At 47.9% G+C, this 25,566-nt stretch overlaps 1 protein-coding gene across 2 annotated transcripts in view; it reads right to left on the minus strand.

Moving 5' to 3' along the window:
* The window catches only part of VPS37D (VPS37D subunit of ESCRT-I), a 326,648-nt gene that overhangs the window by 82,381 nt on the left and 218,701 nt on the right, over window positions 1-25,566 (minus strand). For both annotated transcript variants that reach the window (XM_069614792.1, XM_069614793.1), the window contains one exon: window positions 13,399-13,570. In XM_069614792.1, the coding sequence (XP_069470893.1) occupies window positions 13,399-13,570 (172 nt within the window). The remainder of the gene's footprint in view (window positions 1-13,398; window positions 13,571-25,566) is intronic.

Consider the following 25,566-nt stretch of genomic DNA (forward strand, 5'->3'; position numbering starts at 1 on the left):
CTAAAACTCAGGACATCCTGTCCTCTCTCTCTCTTCCTCTCCCCCTCCTCCCTCCACTCCCTGTTCTTCCTCTGGCCCTTCTGCGGCTACCTCTCCTCCCTCCTTCTCTGTCTTTCCCCTTTTCTCCTCAGATGAGATTTCTAGACAAGTCCGATCTATGAAAGTCTCGTCAAAACAGGTTCACCTCTGTTCCTCCAAAACCATCATGGACCTCATTGACACCATGGCCCCTGCTCTGGCTGATTTCTGCAACCACTCCTTCACCACTGGAGTCTTCTAGTTTGTATATGAAGGATTTCACTAACCTGGACAAGCAGCCGTGACCCGGAAGGCAGTTGAAATTTAGGGACGTATATGAGAATACCCCTGCAGGCTCTGCCGCCCTCTCCCTGGGTAAAATAACCAGGAGAGGAGGGGACAGCACCCCCAGGGAAACTCTATGGGAAGAAAACCCTGTGCAGCGGCGAGGACAGTCAGAGGTCGTCTAGTCTTCGGGAGCGAGAATCCTGCAGTCGCTTGCCTTTGTACTAGAGTTACGATTTATGCAGGGAACGTGCTCTGTGGATAAGAAAGGACAGGTAAGAAGAGTTTTAGGTTAATGAGCTGAATGGCATCCCAGAAAGAATGCCACCCACCTAAGATCAGCTTCCGATGTATTTAAGGCAGATCAGTTAGACTCTCTACTTCCTGGTACTCTGATGGCTGCAAGAAAGCATGATTGATCCTAAACAAGGGGTGAAATGATTAGTCTAATAGAGACAGGAACTAGAGTGGAATCCTATGGAAGAATGTTTCGTACCGTACGAGAGGAATTGTGTAGTGGTTGAATAAGGATCCCTGTGAGAAGGTCATAAGTGAAATGCTAGGACGAGTCTGAGACAACGTTCCGGAGAGAAACGTGGAAGAATCTCGGAGGGAGGAGTCAGGGATTCTCCGAAGTCTGCATCGGTCAATTCTGAAGCCCACAAAAGAAAAGAGGTTAGAAAGCAGGTAGGAGGCAAACACAGTAGAGATCCCTAGATGGCGATCACTTACGAAGCGTCTAGACTAGGAGTAGCGACGCACTGAACCAATACTCTCGATCCCTTATATTCGGTCACCTGACCAGCCGGCAACGTCGGGTCTGCACGTGTAACAACTGACCCGGTGCTCAAAGAATAACAAGAAAGGCCGACGGCCATCTTGGAAGGTTTAACGAACACAGAAAGGCACAACCGGCCGCGATGCCACAATGATCAACGTTTGTAACAGAAGCACTCCCTTGTGCACCCTCTTTTTGTTAATGTTAAATGTTAAAGGATATTTGTACTGCGCACTATCACCACCGGAGTGGTCCCCTGGCACTCTGGCGGATCTGAAAAAGAAGAAGGTGGGGGAGATGGGGTGAGTTAGTGGGGATAAGCGGGAAAAGTGCAAGGGAGCAGTGATGTGCTGTTGGCAGCCTCAACGCGGTTAACACCGTTGGCTGGGCTTGGGGTGTTTCCTGGTCGTCAACCGTCATGTGGTCATGTGTGAGTCTATGTGTGGTTTGTTTTGTTGATGCTGTGTAGTGAGGTTTGTGCGGATTGTTGTGCTTATAGGCTTTTGGTTGCATTTGTTTAGAGTTTGAGAGGTGTATGCAGAGGGGTGAAAAATTGTTAGTGGGTTGGTAGATTGGCATGGCTGTTTGGGAGCGAAGCGCTAGGCGTGTATATTTTCTTGTGGTGGGGTGCGCGAGCATCTCCACATCTCCATCCAGATCTGTGACCGGGCGACATCACAACAGTTCTTCCCACGGGACGCCCACCCATAATCATAGATCGCGTTTAAGTTTGGTCCCCTCCATCTCTGTCAGACCTGTCTGTATGCGTGAAAGGCATGAGTTTGTGATTCCATCCTAATCTAGTTGGCTAGGAGTTCTAGTTCTGTCCTAGCGGGAGGTTGTTTGTGTCCTGTTCGATCTCACGTGGTCTCTCGTTATTGTGGGGTTTTCCATGGTTGGTTCTGGGTGTTGCCTGTGTCATCCTAATTTCTGTCATCCTATCCTTTGTGTTTCCCGTTTGTCTTTTTATTTTTTTTATTTTATTTTTAGGTTGTGTCTGCAGTGTTGAAGAGCCAGGTTTTTAGTAGTTTTCTGAACTGTAGGTGGTCTTCGGTGTTTCTTATTTCTTTAGGGATGATGTTCCAGGTTTTTGCAGCCAGGATGGAGAAGGAGGATCCTCCTAGTAGTTTTTTCTTAAGGTATGGTTTTTGTTCCAGGCGGATTTCCTTGCTTGATCTGAGAGGTCTCGTTGGCTTGTAGATTGTTACTTTCTTTTGCAGAAATTCAGCTCCCTGTCCACTGATTGCCCTGTGCATTATGCACATTGTTTTGAAGGTGATGCAATGTTTGATTCAAAGCCAGTGTAGTATTTTTAGCGCTGGGGTGATATGGTCTCTTCTGGAAAGTTTGAGGAGGAGTCTGGCTGCTGTATTTTGGATGCGTTCTAGTTTCTTCATGAAGTATTGTGGCATCCCGAGGTAGAGGCTGTTTGCATAGTTGATTCTTGACATGATGAGGGTGACGATTGTGAGTGTTTTGTGGTTTAAGGAGGGGAAAGGTAGGATTCTTCTTCTTGTCTGAAGGAGGAAGAAGCATTTCTTGAATATTGCATTTATTTGTGGTTCTAAGGTTAGGGTGTTGTCCATCAGGTCTCCCAGGTTTTGTACTACCTTAGATGGCGTTGATGCAGTTCCTAATTTTGTCGGCCATGGAATGTAGGTTGTGTTCTCTTGGTTATTGGATATGATCATGATTTCTGTCTTTCCTGGGTTGATTTTCAAGTTGTTTGCGCTTATCCAGTTAAAGATTTATTTTAGTCATTCGATCAGGGTGGAGTGGTCGGTTTGATTGGCTTCGATTTTGTAGATGATTTGGGTGTCGTCTACATAGTTGTAGCATGTAATTTGGTGTTTTTTGAAGATTCTGATTACTGGAGTCTGGTATATGTTGAAATATAGCAGTGATAGTGAGGAGCCTTGTGGTACTCCACAGTCGTTAACTCGTGGAGTAGATTTGAAGGGTTTAAGCCATACAGTTTCCGTTCTGTCGGTTAGGAATGATTTAATCCAGAGTAGTGCTATGTCCGTTATGCCTATGTCTTCCAGTCTATTGGTTATGGTGTCATGGCTGACTGTGTCGAAGGCTGCAGAGAGGTCGAGCAGGATCAGGGCTGAGCTTGTGTTCGAATCTGTGTTTATTTTAAGAAACCCTCTGCCGACCCGTCCTGCCTGGCTAACTATCATCCAATCTCCATCATTCCTTTCCTGGGCAAAATCCTGGAAAAGCTGGCCATCTCGCAGCTTAATCTTCACTCTGAATCTGTTGGCTGTCTCCATGACCATCAGTCTGGCTTCAGAGCTGGCAGAAGCACGGAAACTGCTCTCCTGAACATCCGTGAAGACCTGCTCTCCAACCTTGATTCCAACACCCCCTGGCCCTCATTACAAGTCAGGCGTTAAGGGTTTAACGGCGCCATCGGCGCCGTTAACCCTTAACGCCTGATTCACACTTTAACGCCTGCTTTTTGCAGGCGTTAAAGTCCAAGGCGCTAAGCGACCTTGGTGCTAATTACGGCACCGTAATTTACGGTGCCGTAATTAGCGCCTTCCCCATCCCCATTATGCCCTATGGGGCAAAAATGGGGAAGGGCAAATGGTGAATGGGGAATTACCGCCCCACTCACCATGGCGGAATCCGGCATGGACCATGGTGCTAATAGCACCATGGTCCACCGCCTGACTTGTAATGAGGGCCCCTGTCTCCTCATCTTACTTGATCTCTCTTCTGCTTTTGATGCGGTCAACCATGCCATCCTGCTCAACCATCTCCGTGATAAGCTTGGTATCACTGTTCAGGCCTGGGCTTGGCTGACCTCCTTCCTCTCCGATTGACCCTCCCAGGTCCAACTTGGGTCCTTCCTCTCCTCTTTCTCTACCTGTGGTGTTTCCCAGGGTTCTAACCTCTCTCCCTGGCTTTTCAACCAATACCTGGCACTTCTTGCCCACCGCATTGCCGCTCTCTGCCCCAACTTTCAGTGCTATGTGGATGACAACTAACTTTCAGGCTCCCTTCTGCCACCTCTTCTTCTCTCATCTCTGTCTGCCATCCAGGAGTGGTGTGCCGCCAATGATCTCTGCCTTAATGCCAGTAAGACCGAGAGTTTCCTCATCGGCACACCTGCTCCCTCCTTTCCTGTGACTCTCTGGCCGGCCTCTCTTGGCCCTCTTCCTGCTCCCACCTGTGAGGCTAAAAACCTTGGGGTCATCTTTGACTCCACACTTTCCTGCTCTCCTCACATCTCTGCCATCTCTAAGAAGTCGCACTACCAGCTGCACCTCCTCAAAGGTATTCTTCCTTTCCTCTCCTTCCCACAGAAGCTCACTGTCTCCAGAGCTCTGGTTCTTTCTAGGCTGGAGTACTGCAACAGCCTCTTTCTAAATCTGCCTGCCTCTACCCTCCACCCCCTGCAACTCATCTAAACAGGACTGCAAGACTTGTCCTTGGCCTCAAGCCCAGGGATCGTATCTCTCCAGAACTGAAATCTCTGCACTGGCTCCCAGAGGCGGCGAGGATTAAGTTCAAAACAGTCTGCATTGTCCACAAGGCCTGCTGGGGTCTGGGGCCTCAATACCTTCAACTCACTCTTCCTAAGTATCTTCCTTCTCGAGCTCTTCACTTATCCGCCTCCAACTCCATCAGGGTTAGCCGCTTCTCCAAGCAGCGAGTTGGTGGTAGATCCCTTTCTTCTGCTGTGGCCTCCCTCTGGAACAGCCTCCCTGGCCATCTGAAACTTGCAAAACCATCTCCGGTTCTGGAAGCATCTCAAGACCTTCCTCTTTGCTTCTGCTTTCTCTCGTCCTCTCCCCTGCTGATCCCCTGGCTGAATCTGAAACTGCACTGTTAACCTGGCTACCCTCTGATCTCGGGCCCAGGTCCCCTCCCCGCCAGTTGCACACCTGCACTGCCCCCCGGCAACCCTTGCACTCTGGGACTGTTTTCTGTATCCCTACAGCCCCTTTTAGCACTTGACACCCGATGTCTGCACTTACCCTTGCACTTGCCACTAGCTAGCCACACTTTAGTTACTATTTATTTTCTTTATTTATTTTACTGTTATCCTATATACTGCACTTCCCCCCCCCCTCCGCGTTCCCCTTTCCCCTGCACTTGCGCAATCTCAATATCACCTGGCCTAGTAGGATTGCTGTCTCTGTCTTCTCTCTGTTTCCCCTCCCTTGCCTCGTCGTGCCTTTAAACGCTGGTGTATAGGCGTTTTATAAATGCCATAGCATATCAGTGCCTTGGCGAAGCTGTCCAACATCTTCGGGCGGACACTCTCCCATTCCTCCGACGTGGAGGATTGGGCTGGAAAAAGAAACCTTCGACTGCTCAGGCGCATCCCTGGAGCGGAAGCTCTTCTTTCTTCTTTAAGCAAGAATACAAATGTCGTTGTGAGGACTCACTCTGAGAGCAGCATCTCTTCAGATCCTTCTTCTTCCTCTACTTTTCTTTCTCCTTTTCCTTGTGCGGAGCTGCCCATTCGTCTAAGCACCGATCTGTGCCGTGTGGCCTTGACAGATTGCAGAGCCTCACCCTTTGCCTTGTGGCTAAAGGTGAATATCTTTGCTGCCCTTTCCCAGAGGCCCTTCGGGTACATACACTAGCACGACCTGCAGTCCTGGGTGTCGTGGCCCTCGCCCATGCAGTGTGAACAGATCCAGTGCCGATCAGAGATTGACATCTGTTGACCATGCGCAAACTGCTTGAATCAGAAGGCCTTTGATGGAGTAGGCATGGTGTCAGAGAAATAAGGAACAAGTTACAGGTAAATAACTGTTGTTCTACCGCATGGGTCTGGCATGGATTCACATGCTCATGAATATTCCCCGTCGTCAGGCTGGGAATCCTCGGTAAAGAAAAAATCTGTTTCAGTTTCGTTTCTGATCTGTCTTTCTTAGTAGTAACCAATCACTGATCCCTGGGTCATACTGCCCCCAGCCAATGACTGCCCTCTCCCTAAGCCCCTCCCCTGGCAGCCATCCTCAGGTTTGGTAGCACGTAAAGTGGCAGTATGACCAAGTGATGAGCCGCAGAGGGGAAGGCGGGAGGGTGCGCATGTGAATCCATGCCAGACCCATGCTGGAGAACAACAGTTACAGGTAAGTAACTTGTTCCTTCTCCAGCATGGGGTCTGGCACGGATTCACATGCTCATGAATATAAGAATACATAGCAGTACACACATTCACAACCACGGGAGGTGGCAAAAGGCTCAACATTAAGCATTACATAAACTCAACATTAAGCAACTCTTACCTCCTCACCAGGCCCACCTTCAGGCGAACAGGTTGCGCAGCACTGCTTGGCCGACTCTGGATTCCTCCCTGGAATCCCGGTCGACGCAGTAGAATCTCGTGAAGGTGTGCGTCAACCTCCACGTAGCAGCCCTGCAGATGTCCAGCAGGGGCACACCAGACAAGAACGCCGTAGTAGCAGCCATTGCTCTGGTCGAATGGGCTCTCGGACGGCCGGGCAACGGTCGGTTGGCCAACCGATGACAGTGCATGATGCAGCCGGAGAGCCATCTGGAAATGGAAGCCTTCAAGAGAGCCTTCCCTTGGTTCACAGGTCCAAAGTTCACAAACAGCTCTGATGTCTTCCGAAAACTCTTCGTTCGGTCCACGTAGAACTTAAGCGCTCTAGCTACATCCAGCGAGTGCAAAGTCCTCTCGGCCGGCGACGAAGGGACGGAAAGAAAACTGGCAACACCAAGGGCTCGTTCAGATGGAAGTCCGACGGCACCTTGGGCATGAAAGAGGGGTGTGTCCTCAGCACCACCCTCATATCATGAAAAGTCAAGTATGGAGGCTTGCAGGATAGGGCCTGAATCTCTCCCACGCGTCGTGCGGAGGTGATGGCCACAAGGAACGCGGTCTTCCACGACAGGAACTTCAACGGAGCCGAATGCAAAGGCTCGAATGGCTGCCCCATGAGCCTGGTCAGCACCACGTTGAGCTCCCACGCCAGGGCTGTAGCCTTCACCGCCAGGAACGATCGGAACAGTCCCTTCATAAATTCCTTCACCAGTCGATGAGACCACAAGGACGGCCGTCCTGTAGTTCTGGTGTATCGGAAGATCGCTGCCAGATGTATCTTGATGGAAGCGTGAGCTAGTCCAGCTTTGGCCAGCGACAGTAGGTATGGTAGCACTTGATGTGCCGTAATCCGTAGAGGGTTGATCTTCTGTGCACCGCATCAGACAGAGAACCTCTTCCACTTATGTCCGTAGCACTTGAGAGTTAGGGACTCCCTGGCCTTTGCAAGAACCTCTCTGCAGTCAGCTGGGATATTGTACCCTCCAAACTCTAGTGCTGCAGGAGCCAGGCCTGCAAGTTCAGCGACTCTGGGTCGTGATGAAGAATGGTGCCTCCCTCTCTGGAGAGAAGATCTGCGTCCATCGACAGCTTGACTGGTGGGGACGCTGAGAGGTCCAGAAGGTCCGGGAACCAGATCTGTCTCGGCCACGCCGGTGCGACGAGGATCATCCTGCACTGGAACCTCTTGAGCTGGCTGATGAGTCGAAGCAGCAGCGGCAACGGAGGAAACGCATACAGGAACAGGCCGTCCCAGGGGAACGAGAAAGCATCGCCCATGCTCCTCGGCTGGGGAAACCTGCTGGCGAACCTCTGGCACTTGGAGTTCGTCGCCGTCGCGAACAGGTTGATCTGGGGTTTGCCCCATCGTTGGAAGAGCCGATCCACTTGATCCTGGCGTAGTTCCCACTCGTGGCAGGAGCGCAGCTCCCTGCTGAGTGAGTCGGCGATGGTGTTTTTTATTCCTGCCAGATGGAAGGGAACCAGAAACATCCCCTGGGTGACGGCCCAGTGCCACAGATCCTGGGCCTCCTTGGATAGGGCTGGGGATCTGGTGCCTCCCTGCTTCCGGATGTAGAACATTGTGGTGGTGTTGTCGGTGAAGATCCTCACGACCTTGCCTTTGAGGGACAGGAGGAACGACTTGAGCGCCCAGAACACGGCGCGGAGCTCCAAGATGTTGATGTCGAGAGACCTCTCCTCCGGGAGCCAAAGGCCTCTTGCGTGGAGATCTCCGGTGTGCGCACCCCATCCCTCTAGAGAGGCGTCCGTCGTCACCGTCTCTTGATGTGCCGGGGTCTCGAAGTCCGTGCCCGCCGTGAGGTGCGCATGGGTGCCCCACCACTGAATTGCCCGACGGAAAACCTCGTTGAGCGGGATCTTGTCTTCGAAGCTGCCCGCCGCTTGCATCCAGCGGGCGTCGAGGAACTCCTGTAGAGGACGCATCCGTAACCTGCACAGGCGTACTAGGTAGATGCATGAGGATATCATTCCGAGGAGGGACTTGATGGATCTCACCCTGGTCACGTCCGTGGCTAGCAGGCGCTGCACCTTGCTTAAGATGGCCTTCGTCCTTTCCTCCGACGGAGACGCTAATCGTTCCACTGTATCGAGCTTCGCTTCCAGAAACAGTGCCACCTGCGACAGAACCAAATGGGATTTCGGGTAGTTGATGGAGAAACCCAGCTCCGTGAGTAAGTGGACGGTCTTCGCCGTGTGCTCGACAGCGAGTTCTCTTGTCTTTGCACGGATGAGCCAGTCGTCCAGGTTCGGGGTAGATGTGGATCCCCTGCAGGCGCAGCCACGCCGCCACTGGTGCTAGGCACTTGGTGAACACCCTGGGTGCTGACTTCAATCCGAATGGCAGAGCTCTGAATTGGTAGTGGCGTCCTTGAACTACGAATCTGAGGAACTTTCGGTGTCCTTTTAGGATGGGGATGTGGAAGTAAGCATCCTACCAGTCCAACGACGATAGGAAGTCGCCCTCCTCCAGCTGTCCCATCACGTGCTGGAGAGTGACCATCCTGAACTTCTGTGCCTTGATGTATTTGTTCAACCGACGTAGGTCCAGGATGGGGCGCCAACCGCCTGTCTTCTTTCTGACGAGGAAGTATCTTGAGTATACTCCGCAGCCCCGGAGCCTCTTGGGGATGAGCTCGATGGCACCTTTCTTGAGCATCGCCTTTACCTCCAACAGCAGTTGAGGTACGTGATTTTCCTTCCTGGCCACGGGAGGAACGCGGGGACACTTCTTTTGGAATTCGAGAGTGTGCCCGTGGGCCAGGGCATCCAGCACCCAACGGTCGATGGAGATGGACTCCCACACGCTGACAAACTTCGCCAGCCGGCCTCCCACCGGGGTGCTTCGGTGGGGGCCCGACACTACGGCCGGTTCAATCTTGCTTGGAGGCGGCCTTGGCGCCTTGGCCTCCTTGGCGACAACGACGACGAGATCCTCCTTGTTTGCCGCGACCTCTGTAGTCCTCCTGGGCCGTCGTTGCTGAAGGACTCCCAGGGCTCGGGCCGTCTCTGTGTCAGCCTTGATGGCCTGCAGCGACTCATCCACCGTTTTCCCAAACAGGTTGTTGCCGTCGAACGGCATGTCCAACACCCTGGTCTGCACGTCCTGACGGAAGTCTGTCGCCTTGAGACAGCCTCGTTGTCGAAGGCAAACACCGTTGCCTAACTGGCGAAACCCGGTGTTGGCAATGTCCGTTGCCACTGTTACGGCGTGGTCCGACGCCACCTCACCTTCCTGCAGAATCTCTAGGGCCTCCGCCCTCTTGTCGTCTGGTAGGAAGTCCAGTAGGGGAGCTATCTTGTACCATAGCTCCCTGTCGTAACGGGCCACAATCGCTAAGGCGTTGGCCGCTTTAATTGTCGTCGCCGCCGACGAGATGACCCGTCGCCCCATGGCGTCCAATTTCTTTCCCTCGCCGTCAGGTGGGGAAGTGGAGGTTGAAGCTGTCGCCCCCGCCGCCTTCTTCTTGGCCGCCGCTGAGACGACCGAATCCGGCATTGGCTGAGCCCTGAGGCACAAGGAGGCGGCGTCGGGGACCCGGTACTTCTTCTCGTACCGGTCCCTCTTGGCAGGCGTCGTGGACGGGTTCTTCAGGACTGCAAGTCCCTCGTCCCAGATATCGTCGAGTAACGGTACCGCGAGGACCGTCTTTCTCTTGGCCTCTCGCCATTGATAGAGGAAACCTTCCTTCTGTTCCTCGGGGCAGAGCTGGAAGAGCTCGGATGCCCTTGCGATCATGGCATGAAAGGAGCCAATTTCATCAGGTGGGGAAGCCCGAGGAGGTGGTGATGGAAGGTCCATCCCATCGTCACCACCGTCATCATCCGTCCCCATCGTCGTGTCCGTCGCCGTGTCATCCCTGGGATCCGGGGAGGGGGGATGAAGGCTCCACGGGCCGCGAGGGCATGAAGGGCGGGGGTGAGCTCTCCTCCACTTGCTCGGAGGGCTTCCCGACAGGCCCGGTTCTGGATCGTCCACCGGGGTTCGTGGTAATCTCGTCCTTATCTCCGTGCATAAGGTTTGGATCGCCATCAAAATGGCCTCGGAGTTTTCCTGAGGCTCGGGCAATGGCTGCGACGGGAGGGCTGGCCGCTCCTCCACTGGGGCCTCGTCGGCACCACCATCGCTATCTTCGACCACCTCTTCGGGATCTCTCCCGTGGGATCGTACCTTCTCGAACCTCTCGTTGAGGCTCTTCACGGCCTCCACCAGCTCCTCCTCAGAGGCTGAGTCCGTGTCCGTAATGGCCACCGCCCACCCTCTCTTTTCCCACGGGGGTCTTGTCGATGGGCTGGAAAGAGGATTACCTCCACGGTGGCAGGAAAACTCTGGGCCCCGAGGTCGCCTCCACTGGTGTAGCCTCCACAGGCTTCACCAGGGTCGCTGCGACTCCCTCGATAGAGGCCTTAGCCGGGTGAATCAAGGCCTTCACCACCTTGGCCGCGCTTGAGGCCTTCACCTTGGGGGGAGGGTCACCGCCTCACTCCCCCTCAGCTGAATCCTTCGAGATCGACCGGGGCCTCTCCAGAAGCTTACCCGGGTTCTCGGATTTTCTCTTCCCCGAACCAGAGCGTTGGCTCGTGGTCGACGGTGCCGGGGAAGGTGCGCCCTGCCTGGCAGCCGAAGAGCCCAACCGTTCGGCGCTCCCGGTGGCCGCAGACTCACGGTGCTTAGCCTTCTGTTGGGCCCCCGTTTCCGGGGCGCCCTCACAGGACTTAGAAGACCGCTCAGACCTTTTCTTCTTCTCACCTGCTGGGCCCTTCTCCAGCCAGCTGGCGATGCGAGAACGACGATCCCTCATGGTCCGTTCCGATAGGTTCTTGCAGAACGCACAGTCCTTCTCTCCTTCTCCACGTGCGTCTTGTCCTCATGAAGTCAGTAGAGACATCTCGAATGCTCGTCCTCCTTGAAAACATTCTGTAACCCGCATCCAGGGCAGTTCCTGAACAGCTTGGATCCGGGCGTCGAGCTACCCTTGTCCTGGGCCTCAGATCTTCTGGAATCCTCCAAGAAGCGTCACTCGACGGAAACTTCACCCTTGAGGGGCGTAGGAAATTCCAAAACGGGTCCCCGTTGATCGGAATAAGAAACGGTGGAGCTTGAGGCTCGATTTAACCAAAAAATGAGAAAATCTCCTTGAAAAAGCGCAAAAACGCAGCAAAAGCTCGAGAGCTATAGCACGAGGACTCCCAACACTTGAACGTATGTTAGAAATCTGAGGATGGCTGCCAGGGGAGGGGCTTAGGGAGAGGGCAGTCATTGGCTGGGGGCAGTATGACCCAGAGATCAGTGATTGGTTAGTACTAAGAAAGACAGATCAGAAACGAAACTGATACTGATTTTTTCTTTACCGAGGATTCCCAGCCTGACGATGAGGAATATTCATGAGCATGTGAATCCATGCCAGACCCCATGCTGGAGAAATTAAGCTCAACGAGCGTGTTCCCGATTAGCAAACAGAGTGCGTGGAAAAAAGGAACCGTGGTCACAGGGTCTGGCGTTGCTATATTATATATATATATAGTCAGAAGCGCCCTATCTGGTGTGGGCGTGTAGAGGCATCGGACAGAGCCGAAGCAGAGTTGTGCGGCGCCTCCTGGCAGGGGAAACGTTTCCAAAGAACAGCTGCACTGGGATAGGGATGTGAGAGTCCTCATCTATGATATCCCTATCTCAGCGTAGCTGCTCTCCGGAAATTAATCCATCTGTGGGAGGAAAGAATCAATTAGAATTAGGAATTACATTCAGGGGTATGCAACCAGGTGGGTAGGCACAGGGAACTCATTTCTGGGGCACATGACCTATTGGCTAGGACTTAGAAGATCTGACCTAGTGGCCAAGTTTAGGAGCAATTGACCAAATGGCTAAGCCCAGTCCCTCTGCTTTTCCTTCTGTTTCAATAGGTCTTCCTTCCATCTAAACCTACTATGACTGTACCTATACAGCCATGTCTATCTTTCCACCTATTTGTATGGCTCTATATCTAGCCATATATCACCGGTTTCACACCACTCCCCCCCCACACTACCTGCCAAAGCATCCAACCCTTCTGTTGCACACCAAGAATACTCTCAATACTCCTCTAAGTATCACACTCCTACAAGCAGGGGCAGGGTCTCATGGACTTTCTAAGTCCACACCTCACACCACTCGAAGAGCATCACAAAGGTGCACACACCTAGCCTCACCAAACCTAAGCAGGAAGGTGATGGTGAGGTCATTACGTGTTTAACCCCCTGCCATGACTTTGCAAGGACCGATCACATCCCCCCCTCCCAAGTATGGAGTTTAAAGTGATGTGGATATTTTTATAGGCTTCCAATCCTCTGGCAGGACCATCTCACCACCTTGAACTCCCCCCAACAGGGATCACACGACATTATCATCAGCACACCAAGGATGTGTAAATGGCAGAGGTGTGCATTACCAATCCATCATAGCAAAATGCAGTATAGCACTGCCCAAGTTCCTGCAATTGCAATATGGGTGACCTCAATTGACAAACGCATCTACGTTTAACTCGATGAATATTTTGTACATTTCAAATCTCCTAGCTATAACTATTAGTGTGGCTTGACTGACTTACCTCAAGCATGTTGCTATAGGATTCCTCCTGTAGGTAGGCAAAACCAGTAGGGCATCATCCAGTATACGTGGAATCAAGCATAGCAATCTTTTAGGAAGCTGGAAACGTCTTGACATAAATAGAATACTAGAATGCTTTCCTGTTGCGGTACCCAGTATGAACTCTGAATGGGAGACTGGTGAGTGAAGCAGTACAAGCCAGCAGGAATCCCGGGCCCAGGTATGCACCCACCCACCACAGCCCTAAGGGTCAGAGAAGCATTAAGCAAATATGCACAGAGAAAATCTGAGGGTTAAGGCATGGTCATTGAAATCACCAGGACATAACCCTGCTAAGGCTGCAGGGTGGGGCAACATCATGGCAATAGACATGTTGACCTTTTGCCCAGGTGAACTCACCGAGCTGCCGCTGTCTGTCCCGGCACGTGTTCACCACCTCTGCCAGCTGCTGGTACTTTATGGCCAGGTTCGCTTTTCCATTCTCGAGGCGGGGCCGCAAGGCCAGATTCTGCCTGGCCAGGCTGTAATTCACGGACAAATGCATGTTCCGCTCTGTCTTCAAACTCTGGAACTAAAAAGAGAACAAGATGTGGTCAAAAGGAGGGTATCGGGGTATTGATTCTGTTATTAAGCCGTGCAGTCTTGCCTTCAATATGAAGTCTTAGCAGTCACCATTCGTTGCCTTTCTTGAAGCACTCACAAGACAGAGCCAGTGAACCTTTCTAGGCACCAATCCCATTTTAAATCGCAATGGTTAATATAGCACGTGTAATGAAAACAAAAGGCCTGGGGGCAGCGCAGGGCGCTGAGGAATGCGTAGTGTTAGGTCAGCCTAAGACAAGCTGTTGAGAAAATGCATCCAACCGCATCACTTGAGCGAGGCTGAAATTTGAACGAGGCACCGAGGCAACGCATTGTTTATCAGGATACTAATTAACACTGTGAAACCCATGCCAGTCTCTGCTGCGAGAGCAGAGACAAAGGCTCGACCGTAACAATACCTCGAAGTACAGTGTCAGTATCGCTAGCTCGGGGTGCCCTTCGGTCCTCTAGCAGTCAGCACTGCCCTTGCCATGCCACACACTAATACACTGCCAGAATGCAGTTTACCAGCTCCTGCCTCTATTTACCTCTTTTGACCCCCTCATAAACACATCAAACTGTAAATCATTAGTCCCCTCCACCAAACAGCCACTTGCAAACCAACAATAACGCATATCAAACACCACCAAACTAAGCTGGGCATCTCCTCCATCTGTCCACCTCCACCCACCCACCACTAACTTACCCCAACAACCCCCGCCCTCACTCAAAGCCTGTGATACAAGGACATTAACACACTACAATCATACACGACCTGCCACTAACGGTATTCAAATGACCAACAATGCCCAATCACAAACCCACATGAAAACATCCACTAACCACCACTGACCTCCCAAATACACCCATGGCCTCCCGAATATTCAGTTATGCGGCCACACTGCAGACCAGCATCCTCGACCACCAGAGGACTTCCATTTGCCTCTGTTGGGCCCACATAGTACAACTCCGCTCCAAACGGAAATTAGACCTTTTCCTACTGGCCACTACATCACTAAAAAGTAACAACCCGACAGTCAGGTGGAGCAACAGCCATCACTATTGCCCCCCTTCATACAACCAAACGTCACTCACCAGAAGGGACAAATAGCCACCTATAGCCAATCTACTAGCCTCAATCCTCAAAACACACCCCAACTACCCTTCGGCAGCCAAGCATCTGCTATCACTTAGTGGGCCTCGATTTTGCGACAAGACTTGGCCAAAATAAAATGTCAATTTCTTGACTTCAGGGGTCCATCATTGCAACTTAGATATCATACTAATGCATGCAATTCCTAGTTTAAAAATGCTACTGCTGCGTTCACTGTTCTCGTCAAAGACTTATCACAGTTATGTCTTTTTTCAATGTTGAATCTGGTAGGATTGATGAAAACGTCCATGATCACTGCTTTTTTCTAAATTCGTGGAACTGATGTGTTCAGAGATTGAATCTGCAGCATTTCTTTTGCAGTCAGAAAGCCGACCTACATAACCCCTGCAGACATTCTGACTGCAGTTGACAAAGAGAAGGGCACCACCAGTGCATCCATAAGAAGAATTGGCTTTGGAAATAGGTTTGGCTTCCAAGAATGAAGATGTGTGAAAAGCAGGATAATACACGTGTTACATGTGTGACCTCTTGGGTGGTTGAAGGAATGCCCTTGATCAGTTCAGTGATATGTCCCTGGTTTAATATCAATTAGCTTCTTTTAAAGCTCTTCTGACTCAATTGATCAGCCCATGATGCAATTGCTGCCGATTTGGAAAGATGGGAGATAAGAATTTGACATGGTCACAAAATTTGGTAAAGGAGGAAGCTAACAACTTACGCACTACACCAGAACTGGGGTGGGCAGAGACACTGGGGCTTCCCCAAACCGAGATATGCCCATCATATTAAAGGTCCTGTGCAGTTTTCCGATAGGACTTACTGCCAACACATATCTTGTTTGTAAGAGTTCCTCCACTGATCGAAGGCACAGGGAGCTGGCCTGTATCACACTATGGAGCCGAGTGTGGAAGTGGGGAGACAGTCATTTGCCAAAGAGCACACAATTTAGAGTGGAAATTAGGAGTCCACACTGGTAGGCTCTGCTCTGTGACCTGTAGGTTAAACAGAGATCCATCTAGCAACTGTGTTAGGTTATTTAATATTATGTTATTTACATAGCAGTTTGGCAAAACCGCTACATGAAGGATCCAATAGAATAAATAAAACAGTGCAATCAAATGATATGCTCAATCATTATGCACATATAGCAATAAAAAGTTAGGCGTGGAAGGGAAACGCAGAAGAAAGGGAGGTTTAAGTAGGGAATAGCGAGGAAAGATGCTGCACAGAAAGTGAAGGGAGTTCTACACAATCGGCAATGAGCAAGATCAAAATGTGCACTCAGAGGATGAGTCGCAGAAAGAAAGATTACATAGAAGTAGTAGACATTGAGGAGGAGAGTACAGGGAGATAAGAGAGCACTTTTATGGCGAAGCATGACCATGGATACAACTGAAAATGATACAAAGAAAATTCATTTGGAGATGAGCAGGGATGAGGAACCTGTGAGCAGAGGCAAGAGCAGGAGAAATACAAGAGCGTCGAGGTAAGTGCAACAGAAAGCTAACAGTGTAATTCAAGATAGCTTAAAGTGGGGCAAGTGCCTAGGCATATATTATTGGTATTGAAACCCATGATGGTTCTTCTCATCAAGTGCCTTAACCGGCTGAACTACCTTACATTTGATGGCACTCATTATATAAACCAAGATGTGATGGAAAGCTTTACATTGATCAAACCACTGGAAATTCATTTGGGCAGCTTACCATTCCAACTTTTACCACACCTGTGCCATTACAGAAGGGGACCAACCATATTAAAACTCATTCACCCTTCTAGGAAGGGGAACATTCCAGCCCAACATGACAGGCTGCGTTGCATGGGAACTCAAGCAACCCTGAGCGAGGTCCACTATGGGAGTAACTTCAGAAATGTTTTGGCAGGGCCTGCTAAAATGTGGCCCTCATGATCGTTGTCCAAAGCAATCAAGCTGCAACTCATTGATGTGCCCAAACAAACCCATAATATGTTTGAGCTTGCTTATGTTGCCATGCAGAGTGGTATGCCCATCTATGCCGGTATGCAGAGCCATTGAGTGGGTGGTTGAGGAGATGGAATATGCCTCGTGGTGGCCCATGAAATGATGAACCCAGTGCCACAGTGTTTAGTTTACTCCAGTAATGACAATTATTGCAGGAAATCTGTTCTTGTGGAGGCAATTAACTTCTATTTAAAAAAACAATGGATCTTGGTATTGAGGCTGGATTAACTCACTATTTCTCCAATTCTTTTATACACATTTTTTTATTTTATTTTTAATGTGATACAGTTTTTAAAGCAAAAACTTTACACATAAATCAACAGAGATTTTTTTCTTCTTACAATTTAAACAGCAATTCAATATTTAAAAGAGGAAAAACACTTAAGATCATATTCAATTTTATTACAAATTTCATAGGCCATAACCTGAAGATAACTTTCATGCAATTTCATGTAATTTCATATAATAACTCGTTTATTGTTTATTGATACTGAGAGAAATTGGCTAGTCTTCAAATTTCAAGTATTCCCTTAACTGTATACCATACTCTATATAGGGCCAAATGTAGGCTAGGATTCAAGGTGTTAATGCATGTTAGCCAAAAGTCTTTGGACTTAATATGGTCAAGATTATGTACATATCTGCTATAATGTTTTATGTAGGTTGAACCCAAACTGGGGCATAGTGTAAGAACGTGTCTTGCAGTTTCAAATAAATCTTTATTCTTGCATATCCTGCAAAAACGCTCTGTTTTAGAGATGGCCCGTTCAGGGCCCAACACCGCTAGGACAGGTAGATGGTTGATACGTAGGAGTAATAAGAAGCGTCTTAGATTATCCGAGGGGCAAAGGTTGAGATATCCTTGTGCCCTTCTAAAGGTATATAAAACATGAGTTATGAACCCGTAACTGTGGAGGCACGCAAGATGTCTAAAATTGTCTTGCCAGTCCCAAATTTTGAGTCGTTCTACCATTTGGGACTTTAGATTTATAAAATTGTCTTCCCAGTTAGGGGTCCATTCAATCATCTCAAATAGAGCATTCATTTCTCTCACAAAACGAGCCTGCTTATTCCTAACAATGTCTTCTTTCACGGTTATCAAAAGGGGATTAGTCGGATTAGTATGCAGCTTAATGTAGACCTCGGCTCTTTTCTTCAAGACCAGAGCTTTTAAAGAGGGTAAACCCAGCTCCAATCTTAGTATCGCCATTGGTATTCCCGGTGGCAATCCCAGCAGCTTTCGCCAGAAACGTCCTTCCAGTGTCTGTAGCCAATCCAAATTAAGGCTAACCAGGACTTCCAGTCCATAGATTACCGTGGGTATCAGGCACTGGACGTAAAGTTGGCGAGCTGCCCACATGGAATATCCACTCTTCTTACGAGAGAACTGATATATCATAGAGGTAAGTTGCGCTGCTTTTATTTTGCGGGATTGTACACATGATTGGGAATTTCCCTTAGAGTCGAATTCTACTCCCAGGTATTTATAGCTATGGGTATATTGAATTTCATGTCCTCTTATAATCATTCTAGGGCGGCTCACTTTGCCATGACTATAGAGGATCAACTCTGTTTTCATGTGATTAATTGTGAGTTCGTTCTCCTCCGCATACTCCCAAAGTCGCTCAGCCGAGCGTAGAATGCCACTAAATGTGTGGTGAAAAATAACCACATCATCCGCATACGCCAGGATTAAGCAGTGTTGGGAGCCAACCTTGGGAGGGCAGTTACTCACCTCTCTAATACACTCTGGAATATCGGAAACAAACAAATTATATAACATGGGTGCGGTAACGCAGCCTTGTTTCACCCCTCTTGTTTGCTTTATCACCCTAGTTGTGGATCCACTTCCATCAAGCCTCAACTGGACCGTGGTGTTATGATGTAAGAGTTGCAGATAATAGAGCAAACCTTCAGGGCATGCCAGGCTCCTAAGCTTCCTCCATAACTTCTCTCTACTAACCATGTCAAACGCTGCCTTAAAATCTATATATAAGGCATACAGAGGCGGATTATTAGGAAGTAGGGCTTTATCTCTAAGACTATTCATGATGAAAAGATTGTGAGTGGTTGAATATCCAGATCTGAATCCGCTTTGAAAGCGGTCCAGAATCCCTTCCGTTTCAGTCCAAGATTGTAATTTCTGTAACAGTAAGGAGGCAAATAATTTGCCCGAACAATCTAACATAGATAGCAAGCGGTAATTGCCCGGGTCAGATCTATTGCCTTTTTTGAAAATTGGCACTAAAATTGCTCTCTGCCAGGTCTCAGGTATTATCCCCTCTTTTAGAACTTTTTCAAAGAGGATTTTCAGAAAGTTAGCCCAGAAAACTGGGTTACTCTTCATAAGTAGATTGGAGAGACCGTTAGGCCCCGGGGCTCGGGAGGATTTAAGTTTAGCAATCTTACCTATCAGGTCTTCTAGGTAAATAGGGAACGGCTTAGGAACTTGAGAGATGGTTGGAAAAATTTCGGGGTTAACTGCTGACATACCATTACGCGTTTCCAGAAAATTAACCCATTCCTCAGCATCAATCGGGTTTATTTGGGGGGTTACCCTGCTCCCCCTAGCTTCTCCTAGAAGTGCCCAGATATTCCGGGAATTTCTCGAGCAAATAGTCTTCACGGTTTTTTGCCAATTTGCCAATTTCTTCGATCTGTTCCAGTGTTTTAACCATGCCCTATACCTATTTTTTATCTCTCTGATCTTAATATGTATATCCATAATTAAATGGGAGTGGGCTCTGATTCTGCGTATCTCCCTTCTCAGAGTACGTTTAGCATCACGAATTGTCTTATCATAGCCCTCGATCGAGCCCTGTTCTCTAATAACAAGTAAAGATTTTTTTGTAGCATATTTACCCGTAAAATTATAAATCCACCCTTCGAGGTGTTCTATTGAGAGATTAACAAACATAGTGTGATAATCAGCATCCCATTCACCACAATCATGACATGCTTTAGATATATTTTTCTCAGACCATATTAATCGTGAACCAGCATGATTAACCAACAAGCTTCCTGTCGCTATTGTTGAAGGAAATAGAGAATCACACTTCAGACTTAAACTCAAGCCGCTATGATCACTCCAATCGTTGTCTATTATTTCCATGTCATTAACCAGGGATGCCACCTCCGGGCTAATAAAACAATAATCAAGAGTGCGGCGAGCAACACCTGCTTTCCAAGTATAATGTCCCGGTCGGTCACTCATAGTTCGACCGTTTAGACATTCCAAGTCCCAGCTCTTCATAAAACATAACCACTTCTCCCCTTCTTCATCACTATAATTCTGAGGCAAGAGGGGATACGGATGTAAATGCTTGTTAGTTGTACCACCATCCCCTTTAATAGAACAATTAAAATCCCCAGCAATGACCAAGAGGTTATTTTGGCATTCATTCGTCCACTCAGTAAGTAAATCATGTAGTCTATCTTGTATTAGATCACTCTTTGACGCATCGTGTGGATTATAAACATTGACCAACAAGAGTTTCATCTGATTATTTTTGATCGGTATAACCACCTCCACCGCATTAATGTTATCCTCAAGATCGATATTAATTTCATTAGATGTTATAGTTTTACTTACACCGATCATCAATCCCCCAAAAGGTCTTCCCATTTGGCCTTTTTTAGCTAAAGTATGGTACAACTTATACCCGTCTATTATAATTGGTGCAGTTAGCCAGGTTTCCTGTAATAGAAAAAAGGAATAATTCATAATAAAAGGTAGCGAGCCATTAGTTACAGTAATATGTTTGAAACCCCTGGTATTCCAGGATAGCAATGAGCAAGTTCAGGGTTTATTTATAACCGAGGGCAAGGCCTCTGCAAGCCATTTAAGAGTGTTCTGAATGTCACTCATTTGCACTTGGTTCCCAGTAAGAGGAGGTAGTTTAGTTTTATTGTCAGTTTTAGTAGGCTTGGGAACTTCTTTAATCAGAGGGTCTACATCATCAGGATTCACGTCTACCCCCAAGCCTACTTGCGCTAAGTTAACTCTATGTTTACGAATCAACTGAGCCGAGGCCAGGACCGTACAATGCAGCGCTGTCACATTAGGGTTGGTGGTACATAGAGGCTCTACGAATGAGAAATCCTCAGATCTAATAACTCTTAATTGAGGTATTAGATGAAGTTTCTCGAGCATGCCTGTCCGAGAAAGCCATTTGCCATGGCATTGCTGGTTCAGATTCTTCACAATGCAAATCTTATTTTCTTCTCTATTCTCTTCCCTTGCTGGAACCGGTGTATCACTTTCAGCATCCATGCTTTCAAATGCACTATTAGGGTTGTTCCTTTGAGGGGTAGAAAACTGATTATCAATAGAATGGTTTTCTGTAAGAATAGAGTCTTGGCTAGCATTACTCACGGCTGAAATTTCTTTAGATTTTTCCACCAATATCCAGCTAGTGAGTGTACCCGGACCTTTATTTTGGTTTTTCTTTCTTTTTAGTGCCCTTTTTCTTGCCTTTTTAGATTTCTGTTGTGGGATTACTGTATTTAGGAGTGGAGAGGCCACCTCTACCGGAACATTTCTTAAGGCAGCTCTTTTCGCCATTCTATGCTGTTTCTTAGTCAGATTAGTGTTTCCTTCATTTGTCGGATGTTCGTTCCCCTCAACGTTAATTGGACTAGATGGGTTCAGAGGCTCCTTTACCTCTTCAGGGCCTCCTTCATAATCTAAATCCGAAGCGGGGAGATTCAACTGTAAGATTGTATTCACATGTATTCTACCACATAATTTGAGGAGAATTTTTAGGGCAAATTGGAGAGAGGATAAGGACGCCTGCATCTCTGCAATGGATACAGAGTTTAGCTGTGAAAGCTCACTAGGTTGATCGACCTTAGTTTGCCCTGACTCCTCCAAGTCGATCAATAAGTTTGGTGATTCAGACAGTCGGCCAGAGCATAAAGTTCTCCTAGGAGAATTAGCAGGTTGTAACACTTGGGCCTCCACTGTTATACTTGCGACTTTCTTGATAGTCCCCATCTCAATAATCCCCGGCTCTCCTAAATTAGGTGGAGGAGCCATAGATTTCTGTATAGACAGGCATAAATCCAATAACGAATTATTGTCAATGTCATCAAAGGATGTAACATCCAGTGGTCGGCTTGCGTTATGTGCAGCCGGAAGTGTCTCCTCAGTTTGTTCGTCAGTGCATACAGGTAAGATCTTTTTAAATAACTCCGGAATGGTACCTCCGGCGTTAGCTGGCGATTTCAAACTGTCCCCACCTCTTAGATTGTTATTAGGCATATAGGGATGATTTGTCCTGCCTTTTCGCAAGTTGTAGGGTGCTTTTGCCCCGCGTGCTTTAGGCGGCATATAGGCACAGTAGCGTTGCAGGGGAGAAAGTAAAGATAAATAGCCAGAAGAGCTAGTATCTTTGGCGAAACCAAATCACTCAACAGTCAATTACATGCAAGACAAGTTAAAGAATCTATATAAAAGATTATTAATTCTGAGTAAGGGATCAAAGGAGATTGTAATCTCCCACAGTCTCCCATAAACTGTGCCAAAAGAGGATACTTAATTATGCGGACGGGCTTACCCTTTCATTCAATAGTAAGACTCAGAGGCTGATGCGCCTACGCACCAAACAGCCGCACAACAGCCAGTGGCCTTGTCTCCTACCGGGCTTAACGCCGCGAGGGTGGCCCACGGCTGTTTAAGAGGCCTCGGTGAGGTCACGTGCTCCGTCACGTGCTTTAGAAGCTCCGCCTCCTCCAGGAAGTAGAGTAAGTTGCTGGAAGCCAGCAAGAGCGGGTCAGGGCTCGCAGTGCTGGCAAAGTAGAACAGGGTTCCCAGCAATAAAAATCCGCCGTTAGTTCACAGTTGTAACACACCCCGTTCGGGCGGCCCACGGCTGTTTAAGAGGCCTCGGTGAGGTCACGTGCTCCGTCACGTGCTTTAGAAGCTCCGCCTCCTCCAGGAAGTAGAGTAAGTTGCTGGAAGCCAGCAAGAGCGTGTCATGGCTCGCAGTGCTGGCAAAGTAGAACAAGGTTCCCAGCAATAAAAATCCGCCGTTAGTTCACAGTTGTATACACATTTATTTTATAAAAATACAATTTCACAAATTGGTCATAGAAAATGATAAAATAAACACATCATGAATACAGTCCGATATACAACCTAATCTCAAAACATCTATGGATTTCCACCTTTCATACCCATTCATACTTGCTCACATACAATCTTTCACTAATGATGTTTCAAATGAACAGAAAAAAAATAAACAACCAATGGGATCCTTCCTTTCACTTTATCTTCTATATTATATTCTTCTGTTTGCACCCTCATTACTCGATAGTGTGCATACAAGTCCAATAGTGTTTTCTTATCGTCTATGTCTACATATGTTTCAGTCGATTTTTGGCCCAGTACTGTGGCCTGTAGTATTCTCGGCCTTCTTCAAGACAACAAACAAGAGTGACCATCTCCTCACTCTTGTAACAAATTTCAGTGGACGATGTCTTCCATAATTTTACTGTTTCACACTACTTCCAATTTGTAACGGAAGGGGGTTGCGCAAGTTGGTGGAGATGAATCCCCAGTATCCGAGAGAGTAGAACTTTCAAACTCACACAAATTGGCTCCCGGCTGATTAGTAGGGAACCACAAGATCACACTCCTTGCTTTTTCCTGCACGCAGAGACACACAGTCATTTAGTGAAAGAGGATTAAAAGTGGCCATAGGGGTGACCGTAGAATCCATCTCAAACAGGATGTGAATGCCATCTGAAATGTTATCAATGCCAATTTCTTCATGAATATTTTCACTTTATTTCATTTGCAATGCACAGCCAGGGAGGTGCAGAGCCAGGCTGCGGGCTACATTGGAGGTAATGGTGGATGGATTTTTGTACGTGTTGATTGGATTGAAGGGTTTTACGTTTGTCTTTAGAACCATCAATATGGAAAATGAAAAGCTCGGGGTTGTGAAGTAGTAGTGCGCTAGTAAATGCCACTTATTGGTAAAAGTATGTGGATCTGCTGCGTTGGAAACCTTTTGCTGGCGCCCCCTAGTATGCACCAGTAAACTAGAAGCCAAAAGTGTAACGTAAAGGTTTTTCCAATGCGCAATTCCGAAAATTACACAGTCACATCTAAGAGTGAAAACAAAGTTGCCTGCTTGTATGCAGGATTTATTCTTCATGAACATCCGACACGTGTTTCGTGGGACTATGGGGGTTGGACCCCTTGATTTTACCTAGCATCTAAGCCAAACAGATTTCCTTTCCAATTGACTTTTTCGAGATTATACCATTGGTGGTATCTATCCTGCATTCTCCTACTATTTAGAACATCCATACATTTTATCTCTGGACTTATGCCTTGATAATGACCGGATAGGTCGAAACACGTGTTGGCTGTTCATGAACAATAAATCCTGCATACAAGCAGACAACTTTGTTTTCACTCTTAGATGTGACTGTGTAATTTTCGGAATTGCGCATTGGAAAAACCTTTACGTTACACTTTTGTCTTATAGACATTAACATTACAGAAATGTAATGTAGATTTCTCACAGTAGCGCAGACCCCATTTCAGTTCCAGCATATGTTATATTTATTTAGCATTTGTAAGTTCAGGGGTGAACAAAGGTTCTAGTGGTTTATCGTCGATACTTCTTTCCTGCTATTAATTGCATTTGTGGGTCTAAGGGTGAGAAGTGCTGATGAGACTGAAGTATCAAGGTTATCCACCTGTCCTGAGATGAGTGAGATCTAGTCATGATGTGTTGTTGCTTCGACTAGGGAAGCAAGTCATGAGCTCATTGGGGACAACATGCAAGAAGTTTCTCTCCAAATGTTTTACTAGAGACACAACTAGGTAGAAAGAAGGGGATCAAAAAGCACTGGAATTAGAGAGGGCAAATATACGAAGGAGTAGGGAAAAAACCCTGATCTAGAGCCTTAGAAAGTGAAGCCGCTAACAGTTTCAAATGTAGCAAATCTAGGTATAACATAAGTGATTAGGAGTAAATTTAAGTCAATGAAGGGTTGTGGTCACATATCCCCCCATCTGCTCTACTGCCTTCCAATTCAAACTCTCCTGTCCCCCACTTATTTCCCACCCCAGAAGTATGGTGGGCACACACGTGACCAATTACCCTGCTGGCTCTGATGGTTTGCCTCACTAATTCATAACTCATGTTTCACAACCCACTCCTACACAGTCTGGGTTTGTCCTTCTGTGGTCTCCTTCTAGCCCAGAGACACCATGTGCTGTAAACTATGTCCTGTCTGCTATGCAGGCTGTGTGTACGGTTCCATGAAATAATGTCCCCATACAATGGAACCGTACATGGTACGGCTGCCCCTATTCCTATATATATGGTCACCCATATAATATCACCACAACCTTTTCCCGGCGATATTATGTACGACGACCATATTTATGGGGATAATATTACCTGATACCGTGTGTACCCAATCCTGGAATTGCTCCAGATCATGGAGGTTAGGATGGACCCCTAGGCGCTGCCACCAGCACATAACAAGAGCCAATGAGGACTACCCAGCAGTGGCACTGTACTGCATAATACAGATTGGGGCGAGGAGATTCTATTGAGGTGAAAGTCGGTCAGATAGCATAGCGAGTTAAGCGCTCGCCCCGATATCTATGTGCAGCCAGCTGTGGCAGGTTCAAAACATGGTAGGGTCAACTCAGCCTTTCCTCCGACCGAGGTCGATAAACTGACTACTATGTCTTCTGTTATCTCAGGGCTCTGAGACCTATGGCTGTGTAGCGCTATACAAGAAATACATTAACGCATCTCATAATCAAGGATCGTTTTTTTCTGCAGTCCTTTGCAGCAACACAAACCCACAACAGCACTGAACATGCATCCCAAACCAGGCCCTTGGCTTACAGTAGCTA

Source organism: Ambystoma mexicanum, chromosome 9 (genome assembly GCF_040938575.1).
Source record: "Ambystoma mexicanum isolate Mex_15411 chromosome 9, UKY_AmexF1_1, whole genome shotgun sequence".
NCBI classification, from domain to species: Eukaryota; Metazoa; Chordata; class Amphibia; order Caudata; family Ambystomatidae; genus Ambystoma; species Ambystoma mexicanum.